The sequence below is a fragment of the Aythya fuligula genome, chromosome 19 (assembly GCF_009819795.1).
Source record: "Aythya fuligula isolate bAytFul2 chromosome 19, bAytFul2.pri, whole genome shotgun sequence".
NCBI lineage: Eukaryota > Metazoa > Chordata > Aves > Anseriformes > Anatidae > Aythya > Aythya fuligula.
The window spans coordinates 8,512,243-8,523,889 of NC_045577.1; the positions used below are offsets into that span (position 1 = coordinate 8,512,243).

The 11,647-nt window shown below is 47.0% G+C and overlaps 1 protein-coding gene across 1 annotated transcript in view; it reads right to left on the bottom strand.

The window, feature by feature from the left end:
• PAPPA (pappalysin 1) overlaps positions 1-11,290 on the bottom strand; it is a 181,060-nt gene extending 169,770 nt beyond the window's left edge. Inside the window, exon 1 of the mRNA XM_032200161.1 lies at positions 10,717-11,290. Coding sequence (XP_032056052.1) covers positions 10,717-11,113 — 397 coding nt within the window. The 5' untranslated portion in view covers positions 11,114-11,290. The remainder of the gene's footprint in view (positions 1-10,716) is intronic.
• Positions 11,291-11,647: the final 357 nt, after the last annotated feature.

The window sequence follows — 11,647 nt, forward strand, 5'->3', positions numbered from 1 at the left end:
GGAGTTTACAGCTACAAGACTAGAGAGCAGGGTTTAGAAGTGTTTGTTGCTGGAAACACAAAGGGCTCACTGTAAAAGTGGTATATTGCCTAATGTTACAGCCTGGAGGGAATATGATAGGTATATGCAGAACATGCTCCAAAAAGTAAAAACAACCCCGCATTGTACAAAGACATCCCACTGCATCACCGCGACCGTTACACACCCAAACTAAACCATCCACGGCAGCGACGGTGGCTGGAGGCTGCTCTCCATGACATCCATTTCTGTCTCAGCTGGTTCCTTTTCCCCGTGGCACGCTCCCTGTCTCGGCCCCAGGTCCTACACGTTCGCCCGCCTGGAGCAGCCCCCTGACTTCCTCGCCAAAGGAGTAACTTTAGGTTTACACTGGTGCGCTCAACAGCACAATCTGGCTTGGACTCCCTACCCTTCCCTCTGCCAAGTACATGTTTCAAAACTGTGTGCGTAATGAATTTAGTTAACATTTGCTTTTTCTCCCAGTACTCCTTTTCTCCCTGAACATCTCCATTCATGAGCTACAGCACGGGAGGCTTCCAATTCTTGTCTAGCTCATGCCGAAAATGATTCCTATTAAATTATCACTGGTGAAAGGTGCTGTTTTGACCTCGGAGAGGCTGCTCTGTTTATCCACAAGACAGATGCAATGTAAGACAGTAGTAATGCAAGCTCCAGATCTCAACCTTAGCACCTCAGTCTTTACAAGTGCAGATGCTGCTGAATTCAGAACAAAACACCGTTCCTGTGGATCATACAATGCACAGCTTCCCTGCTGGAGCTTCCAGCAGAACTCCTGGTTGTCCAGCCATGCCTCCCCAAAACAGTTACTGGGCACTAAAGTACAAAGCCCCTTTCTGCGATCATTCATCTCATCCATATTTAACTTTGGGGAAAATCAGTTGGTTTTGCCCTTAATTAATACCTTTGGCAATATAGCACCAGGTTTTCAGCAGTTCTCAGGAAATGCTTAGCAGCTACAACTTACATGTTTTACAAGCAGTTTCAGCAAGCCATCATATTAATCAACATGAAGATGTTATCAAAAATAGCATGGTATTCCAACTCAAACTGACGTACCCTGAGCTGAGGGGTTCTGGTGATACTTGCTCTCCTCTCCCACTTTTGGCTGCATACATGGCTCCCCTTGAGAAACGCAGTAACTCACACTGACTTGCATTGCCAGAAGGTCTGGATCAGAGAGCTTAATTCAAGACCATCTCATTTTCTGCCATGTCCAAAGAGCTTCTGTCACAAGTACCAGCTGGTCTCCCTTCCTCACCTGCTCTCATGTTGGCAGTGCTTTCAACGGTCTGAAGCCTGGTGAAGGACTTCATCATCACCACCACCATCAGCTCAGCACAGTAATAACCCACTGAGGAACCATCGAAAGCTACAAGGGCCTACATAAATTAAAGAGAGTCCACTTCACATGGAGGACAAACCAGGCTGAGGAATAACCAGCATCACCGCTAAAAATGGGCTTAACAAATAGCCAAGTCTGCTGGTATCCGTTTCTAGCTCCATCTCAGACACATCAGAGCATCCTGCTGTACCTCAGTTTCCCTGGTTTTAAGGACAACGCTCTCTCACGCCTGAGAAATGTATCACCACCATCAGCAGGATGTTTTGAGGCAGTTACCAGGACTACAAAACTGCAATCGTACTGCAATGATAAAGGAAAACAACAGCGCTAGAATACATTAGGACAGGAGAAAAATAACCTACATTCAAAACTAAGCAACGCTGGTAACAGCAAAGGCCTGTTCTTTCCATTTCTTTCCCTCACTGTCTTAAATAAAACAAACAAAACAACGGTGATAAGATCTTTCCTCAATCCAGTGGATGATCTTTGCGAATACGCTTCCAACACTAACAGAAGAGAACAGGCATGGAAGGAGAGGCAGGAGGAGAGGAGCCTGCAGCTGATGCTCAGTGTCAGGAACAGGCCTGCTCTTCTTTCTCCCAGTTCCATGACGACAGAAGACTCCAGGGAATCAGATGAGGGAGGGGAAGATGGGTCAGAGGAGAGAAATCCATATGGGAAAGTGATTTAAAGCAAGTAAAGAGACAATAAATTACATAAGGAGATGGAGGAAAAACACAGCAGAGGGGATGAAGGAGAAGAGATAAAAGGGCCCTGAGTATCACTCAAAAGGAAGACTCAAGGAAAGCCTACCAGACCCCAGGAGTTAATCAGCAAAGAACAGAGTGGTTTTCTTCTCTAACACAGCAATTCTTTTGCTTTCTTGAGCTGGTATCATATCTCTCAGATGCTGCTTCACCAGGCCAATTCCAGATGCTTCTCAGTTTCACTTCACCCTCACTCCCTCTTTGTGAGAACAACTGCTCGCTCCTTGTTTATGCACGGCTAGGATGGATATTAAACAGAACAATATCAATAATTCCCAGAAAATATGCATGAACATATGCCTGACTCAGCACACAAACACACAGCTTGCTTACCCTCCGTTCCCACAGCATTTCCAACACCGGTTGGCTGCAGCCACCAACCTGGGAGCCACCCTTGGTCTGCAGGGAGGGGACAGCACCCTTGGATGGTGAAAGAAAAGGAGAACTACGGAGAGCGTGGGGTTATCCATGGCATGCGCGTGCTAGGGAGGAAGAAAACTGCAATTGTGCAGAGCAGGAAAAAGGGAAAGACGGGGGAATCAAGGACACCAGATAGTAGAGAATAAGCCGAGACTATGATGGTGATAAGAGAGGGTGGAGGGATTGGACGGGAACGTTACACACTTACATCACCCAGCAAAACAGAAAACCGGACAGCGTGTTTTCAATAAGTGCTCGTTTTAACACTGAAAAAAAAAAAAAAGGAGAAAGGTTGAAAGAGACAGAGGCCAAAGTGGGATTTGGAGTATAGCAAAAACAACTAAAATAAACATGTCCCCTTCCCCTGGCCAATTTCTCTGACGTTAAGGCTTTGCAATTTTTCTTCTCTTGTATCCAAAGCAAGAAAGGACAGCAAAATAAAGGATGTTAATGCAAGGACCACAGAAGGGTCTGGGACACAGAGGAGGGATGCAAAAGACACTCTGAAATCAGCGCCTATGCCAGAGTCAGCCAAGGTCAATGGCATTTTTCATGATCTTGAATAGGTTTAGGATCAAATCCATGCATAAATCTAACAAGATGAACCCATCCCCATTCTCACCAAGGGATAATCAGAGTTGTGTCTATGTTTGTTCACATTTTTAACTACGACACATACTGAACCAACACTTGGTGCTGCCAACTTCATGGATATTGAATGTTCTTAACTAAGCAAATTGTTCAGATTGCTATGAACAAGGATAGGATGAAGAAAAAATCTGGGATAAGATGTTCACTTTTAGCCTCTTTTTAACTCCTTTTACTTGTTTTCCAGAGTTCTGCTCTGCTCGTGTTCAGAGTAAGAGCGCTTTGACTTTATGGATGGCTGTGGGGAGAGCAAACTTTATAAAAGGCACTAACATCAAATCAAAGCAGTTTACAAGAACTGCCACTTGTGTCAGAATATGTAGGGAAATAAACAAGCTGTTTTTCCTTGATCATTGGAGTTTAAATGCTCTATTGATCTGGGAAAAAAATCAAAGGTGCTTTGGAAATTGTGTGTGTATGTGCATGCATGCTCACACCAGAGAAAACGAAGAGAAGGTTAGGGACAAGCAGAAATTAGCAGAAGACCAAGCAAGCATTTCTTCTGCACAGAAAGCTCAATTAAAACTAAGAATCACGCCCAGGTGCCTACTATAAGGTAGAGAAATGCTCATAAAGCAACATAATGTCAGAAGAAAGGTACACCTTCATTTTTAGAAGTCTCACTTTTGGAAAAAATAAAAATTAAAAAAAGGACAGCACACGCCTTGTTCTGTGCCTAGAACACACGAACCAAATGCTCCGAACTAAGGACACAGAAGAGTCCAGGACACTTTCCATATATGAAATAGAAGAATTAATATATAATGAAAGATTAATATATAATACATAATGGTTAAATGAAGGAAAAGGTGACGTTAGACTAGCTGATACAGTTGGGAGAAAAGTGTAGAGGTTTTTGATCAAACAAGACTTTTCTGATCAACTTTCAAAATAATCTGGAAGAAGCAAAAATGCAATAATGTGAATGTGTTCATTCTTCCTACAATGGGATGGAGGAACACAGATGAATATCAGAGAAGGGTGGGAAATGTTTGATATAATATTTTTCTCAGGAAAATGGGAAATTAATCAAAACAGACTATCTGTGGGAAAGGATCAGTTTTGGCAAATATTCTAACTTAAAATTTCAATAGAAGTTTTGTAATTGTCAAAACACCTGATTCTTTTTTAACCTTCCGAAAATAAGAAAGCTGATATCTTTTACCAGAAAATGTTTTCCTTTCTCATAGTTAACACTTTTCTAAATCAATGCTTTGGATTTCTAGGTACTTAAGATGTTGTCAATCTGTCCTTCTCTCTTCCTGTCTTACATTATAGTGGTGACTCTGGGTCTTAGCTAAAGGTCTTTGGTTTATAGTAGAGTGCTGGGAAATTTTCTGTGGCCTGTGCTGTATCAGAACCTACAAAGTGGATATTCTGTGAATGTTTGGACTAATTATCTACTGTTATATCCCCGACACTGCAGGGGACTAAATTTGGCAACCCAGGTGGTCCCTTCTCTGCTTGTGCTCCTATAATTTCTTTCAGAGAAAAGAAAAGAGGAGCTGAAAAAACAACAGCTAAAATTGGAAGCAAAACTATTATACGGGAACATTTCAGCTGACCCCAGCCACTGAAGGGTTTATTTTTGTTTTTTCAATGTGTCTTTTTGAAAAAAGCCACTATAATTTGGCTCTCGATTCTGGCTCAGGCCAGCCTGAGCAATGGAAATCCAAGGTGAAAGTGCTCAGTTAATCCGCTGGTCCTGAGAGCACCTAACACCCACTGGTCCTGCAGTATTTTTATGCTGACGCTGCTCAGGCTGGCATCCCTCTTGCGACAGACCTGAGGAGCTCGTCACCTCCATGCGGGCCGAGCCAGAGCGGGCTCCAGAAGACATTTCTCCACCAGGGCTCTCTGCTCCATGCTGCTGGCACGTCCTGACCACACAGAACTGGGGTCTGTCCCAGAGGCCAGGGAGGTGCCCACCAGCATTTCGGCTCTTCGCTGGTTGAGGCACCCAGCTGGGGATCGCCCTCAGCAGAGGCTAGTAAACACACAAGTCTCAAGGCCAGCAGATTCCTGCACCCGCTTTGGAAGCAGAGACCTGTCCCGATCTTCGTGAGAAAGGTGAGAGGCACCTACCTTTGTGAAAGGGTTTGGGGTAGGGGCCCCATGCAGCCCACATCATCCCTTCCAGCTACTCCAGCATTCGGTGAGACATCGGGGATTCGGGATTTAGCACATCCCTCACTATGCCTCACATGGCCAGGTTGGACGGTGGTCTCCTCCACATCCCTTGGTGTGTCAGTGGCCTTGGGACCTCCTCAGCCACCTGCAGCGTTCCCCCAGCACCACATGAGGAGGTGACATGGGGACCTGGAGAGCAGCTTCAACCAGGTGATAACTTCAGAGTTATCTGCCCAGAGGTGATAACTTCTGGGCATCTGGGTCCATCTTTCTGCGATTCTTCAGTGTTTGAAGGCTCTCTGAGGGCTTCCTCTCACTCTCGCCGCCGAGGCCCTCCCACTGCTCTATGCTTCTCCAGACGTCTTCCCTAAATCCCTGCGGAGAGCCCCGCTCCCACAGTCCCTCCGAACACCGGCCCCTCAGCCGGCTTTCTGCCTCTTGCAAGCTCTTCTAACTGGAATAGGCTGGCTTGAAATAAATCAGGCCAAAATGAAGTTTGGGAAGTTGAGCTCAGCCTGGGACACAGCTCCATGCCTACAGGAGGCAGCCATACATCATTTAGGAATCTAAATTTACCATCCTTCACACATAAAGAGGCAAACTTCCCTCTTTTTTTTTTTTCTTTTTTTTTTTTTTCTTTCCTTTAATTACCATTTAATTGAATAGAGCAGTCCACAAGTAAGTGCTTTAAGAAAGTAAAACATGTTCGTCAGACTGTTCTGACTCTGGTGTGCAGCCGGTTGAATGCGACCAGTTGAAATTGGAAGTCTTACGGAAAGAAAAATCCTTTTTCCAGTTCCCGTTTCTGACTCTTGTCCCAGCTTCTGCAGGCTGGAGGAAATGAGCTGCTCAAACGCAAATATTTAGCAAATGACAAGCTACGCCGTATTTTTTCAGTGGCCTATTAGTCACGGCTTACCCGGATCTGTAGGCACGAAGTGGCTGATCGTCTGAACCCGGCTGCCGGGAAGCTGGAGGCACGGAGCTACCTATATCCCTGGGGGCTGGGGACTGGGGGCTTGTCACCCATTGCAGCGGCCGTGCAGATGTGTGAGACCCAGCCCTGAGGCCCAGCCGGCGTTGTGCTCCTGCCCCTGGCCCATGCTAATTAAACCACAATCCTTGCGTTTGGCTCATTCCGCAGTCCTTCATCTCAGTACTTCGTAACAGATCAAAACAAGCGAATCCACGTGAGGCAACAGGCTGTTGTAGATGAGAACGTGCTGCATTTTCTGCCTATTATTCTGACGCCAGTGAAACTGTGTGTAAACTCTGTGTGAAGAGCCCCTCGAGCTCCCAGCGCACCTGCTACGGGCATCGGCCCTGGGGACAGGCCCCGGCTCCCTGCTTCCACCTGAGCTGTATTAATGCAACACCAGACTCCAAAACTCCAGAAGTGAACCAAATGAAACCAAAACCCAAACATATATTCCTAAACCCTGTGGAGGGAATGGACTTATGCAGTGTCAATTACATATCTGTATAATTGCCCAATTATTGGCCCCCGACACAGATGTTTCTCAGTCTCTCACACGCAAGAGCTGCGGCTTTAAGTGAGCTCCACTGTGCTGATTTTGGCGTTTCTTTCCCTTTGGATTCTGCTGCAGTTTTATGTTCACCAAGGACTGAAGTTGGGAAAACATAGGCACTCCCTTACATACGAAGCTTTATTAAGTTGGGATCATGCTCTCTGTTGGCAGGCAGAGGAATAGAGAGACAGAGGAGAATGAAACTGGGAAGGGAAAAAAAACAAAACAAAACAAAACAAAACAAAACACAAATAACTTTCACTCTTCAGAGCAGGCACGCCTTCTTACTCCAGCTCCCGCTGCCGATCATTCATCCCGCTCCTCTCAGCTCCCAGCCAGTAAAGAGTCAACATCTCCTTCCTATGAAAACATGAGCTCTCCTGCTCCTGAGCCATACACCAGAAAACACACTGACAGGGACTCTGGAGGATCCTGTTTCTCAGGATGGGGTCGCATTTCCACGGTAGAACTGAAATATCTTTGATTACAACAGAAGCAAGGTCAACGGTGCTTTGAAGCGTCTTATTTTTGCATGGCACGCGTATTATCTAACTTGATTACAGTCCGGACCTTAACTCCTTCGTTCACAACTAGGGATGCATGCAAAGGCTCGTTGGGGGAAAGCGCGCAACCTCGCATGATTAATACCATGTGCACACGTGTGTATTTATAAGAGGGATGTACTGTGCTGTGTGGTAGGTACGCACATCCAAGGAGTGTTTGTCCAAGAACTATGTGGCCCGGGGAGGGACCCAAGTACGCACAAGCTGAGAGCTGCCGCCGCTGGAGCCGCACCGCAGGAGCCGCACAAACGAAGCCCAGCCCAGCTCCGAAAACGCTGCTGAGCTTTTGCGTAACACAGATCAATGGGTCAGACTTCTAGTTTCCCAACAGCTTTCCCTGACAAATGCCAGAACAGATATCAGTGAAGTCAAACAGGGCAGCAATAACATCACTGCCAACCAGCGTGAAAATTGGCAGAGCCTGGCACCAAGGACTGCCTATCATCAGAGACAGGGCATGGCCCGGCGCAATGACGAACCCACTTAACAGCACTGTAAAATTAGCCATTTATGAAAACAAATTGAATACTGCAGCAGAGGGTGACGTAAGGAGAGTTGGCTCCAGACAGAAACAGAAACTCCTGTAGCCTGGATTAGCAGAAGAGCTCCTTTCTATCAGGGCTCAGGCGCAGGAGCTGATAACAACTCGGGTTGTACATGAGATTTTTAACAGACGGGCAGGCTTCCCCCACAGGCACGCGTGGGGCTCCTACACAACTCGCAGTGACTACTTGCACGCCAGGCAGGAACGAAGAGCAGCAGGCAGCAGAGGCAGAGGGTGGGGGGCAGAAGGCAGACGAGGGTACAAGAAGGGCTCTGGCAATGAGGTGTCCTCCAGTCGGTCCTGCCGTCCCTGCCAGATCTGCAGTCCCACCACTTCCCACTTTGCAGAAGTTGGGGAGAAACTCGCTCTTGGCAGCGTCTGCAGACTGACCTGCTCCCTGCCCGCCCCCAGCACCCAGAAGGGCTCTGGGTGTCGGCGGGGTCCTACAGATGCGGCATCAACAGCAGAACAGGGCTCCTGCGTCTGTCACATCCCAAAACAGTGAAAATGAGAAAGCCAAGCGTTTTGGCAGCCAGAACCCTTGATTTCCTCATTGAGGGAAGCGTAATCTCTCCCTAAGCTTGCTGCAGGTCTGGGAGGCTGTGGTGTGCGGAGGATACTCCGAGTGAGTTCCTCTTGGACCTCTTCCAGGTGTTTACACACAGAGCCAAACCTGGCTCCTCTTCAAGAGTGTGTGCGAGGGGGGAAGGGGGAGTTTAAAAATAAAATAAAAATCACAAAGTCCTCCCGAGCTGAGCTGCAAGCTCAACAGTGCTAAACTGGGGCATTTATTTTCATTTTTCACAGTGGAATGTTATTTCCAAGCATAAAATGGGTCAAGTGTTTTACACAGGCAACAAACCAACCTCCCCCATCCAATTAAAGTATTTTACTACAAATGATCTTTGTGTGTGTTTGTCCAGGTCCCCTATTGTATGAATTACAGATACTTGCACCTAAGACAGACACGGGGTCCCAGGTGCTGGATTAAACACAAACAAACACACGGAGCGCATTGTGCCACTGGCAAGATCTGTGCAAACCCCAGTGCTGCCCGCCCTAAGTTGAAAGGGAAGCACTTTGAGCCCTGGGGTTTAAGTTAAGATTGGGAAACAGAAGAGTGGAGCATGAGAAAGCCAGGGGAAATAATGCAAGTAATAAACTATTTCTCCTATGAAATTGCTCGCCTGTCTGTCCTACTACAAGCAAAGGGGAGCAGCCCTTGCCCGGCACCTCCTGCCCACACACTGCGTCCCCCTCCCCACCAGCGAGCCGAGCAGCTGGGACTGGGGAAAGTTAAGGAGCCGCGCTGCCGAGTTCATCTCCCTTTCTGTTTTCCCCAGGACAAAGCAACTTTGCCGAGAGGCGACAGTGGCGTGGGTCGGGGACGGGGCAGAGGAGACGGAGGAGATGGCAGGGGGCCGGTGGCAGGGCAGCGAGCGGGGCTGGTGGCCACGGTACCCGCGGCACAAGCATCCGCCGCCTTCTCGTAGGAAGTGACTCCGGTTAAAGGGAAAGGGGAAATCCTCCCTGTCTCTTTAAGGCATCCTAGGACATGGAAACTTCGTACTTTCAGGGAATCTCCTTGCCAAAAGAACTGTAAAACATGTCTTCCTCCCCCCCACCCCACCCCTGCCCGCTCCTCTTTCTGACTTGTTTTCCTTTTTTTTTTTTTTTTTTTTTTTTTTTTAAGGGCATTTCCATTTTCTATGACTTCCTTCAGAGCAAAGATGGATGTGGCGACATTTATAAGGGTTTGTAACCCTCCGAAAAGTATCCGATTTCACGACAACTTCGCTGCACTTTATCACTAAAGCGGGGAGAGGGAGGGAGGCGGCGGGAGGGAGGGGGAGAGGGAGCGACCGCACGGGAAAAGGACCCAAATTCATGATGGGCTCATAAAATTTAAATAAGAAAAGTGCAATATCCCTCATTATTGTTCAGCTCAGACAGCTTAGACTGGTAGCTGCTTTTAGTACTAAATGGTTTTATAGGGCTATTTGACCTTACAATCATTTGTGTTACACTTGCCGTTTCTAAGGGGAGACAAAAATACTCGACATCCTCTAGCTGCAGCGCTAGTCCCAGCCCTAGCTGAGTGTCGAGGGGTTGGGAACTTTATAAACTCATTTGATTCATTTGAGGTTTCACAATAGCCAAAAGTTCCTTTATAGCTTTTTGGAAACCACATGCTAACATAGCATCTAAAAAGGTAACAGTGAAAGTACACTAAAGAGCTAATAAAACTAAGGAAATCGTAGAGGGACCTTCCACATACATTTCTTTGCAGCCACACACCAGACATACATTTCTTTTCATACATGCATACAAGCTACTTTTAAAAGCTCTACTTACAGTTTTCTGACCTGCAAATGAGTTAAAAACCCACCGTAAGAGCTCTCTCCCCTGTCTGCATCTCAATCCAGACAGACAGAAATACAGAAACTACCCAGGATACTGCCATTTCCCTATGCAAAAGTTTACATAACTTTTTCTGCGAGCATATACTTTCAGCCAGTTTGCCGAGCTCCACTATTCCCCCGAATATATATATAATAAACACAGCCGTGCATGTTTACACATGCACTCCCGTACGCACGTATGTTGCAAGGCACACGCACATTTAAATGCACACACACACACACTACACACACGCACGCCTACAGCTGGCTGCTCTGCCGGCTCCCGGAACGTAAAAGGGATGCTGCAGCCCCAGGCACGACGAACTACCTACCTGCAATGACAGCCGGAGATCTCTGTCCTCCTTCAGCTTTCAGCCACACTTGCAAAGTGAAGGCATCTCGGGGCAGCTCAATATCTGCCTTCAGCCGCAGCTGATCACCTTGTCCACTGAAATAGAGCGCCCTGCTCGGGGTAAGGGACTCCTCTTCGTCCTTTACCTCCCGCTGTTGCCTCCTGCGGGGGACATGCCCAGGCTCCAGCCCAGCAGTGGAGCGCCTTCCTCGGGCTAACCTGGTGGCACAGGTGCCCGGGGCAGTGTAGAGGAGCTGGCGGCTGTGCCTGGTGTCCCTTCTTGCCCTGCGGGAGCGCTCGTCCATCCCACATTCGGGTCCACTGGCTAGGGCTGTACAGAGAAGCGCAAGAGGCAGCAGCAAACTCCAGAGCTGCATTTCCAATCTTCCCCCCCCTTCTCCCCTGCAAATCCTCCCGATCTGCCAGCTTTGGGCTCCTCCTTGCCTTGACTTTCTTCTCTTGTTCACCCTTCTTGGTATTTGCTCTTTTTATAACCCTTCTCAGTTGCTTTTTCTTTTCTTTTTTTCTTTTTCTTTCTTTCTTTTTCCTGCTTATAGATTTTTTTTTTCCTTAAAACAAATAAAAATAAAATAAATCAAAACTCCTTCTTGGTTGAAATGTATTTCTCTGTTCTTCCTCCTCTATCTGTCTTCTTCTCCTCTATTCCTCCACAGCTGGAATTCCTCTCTCTCTTCTTTTCTCTGCTGGATTTTCTTCCCTTTATTTTTTTTCTTCTTAAAAAAAACACACACACACACTCACACACACACAAAACAAAACAAAACAAAAAAAAAAAAAAAAACAACCCCCCCAGCTTTCTCCAAGACTCAGACCCACTGATTTCCCTCCCCCCAAAAGATGCTCTAATCTATTTATTTTTTTGGCCTCCTTTATAACATAAGCCACAACCC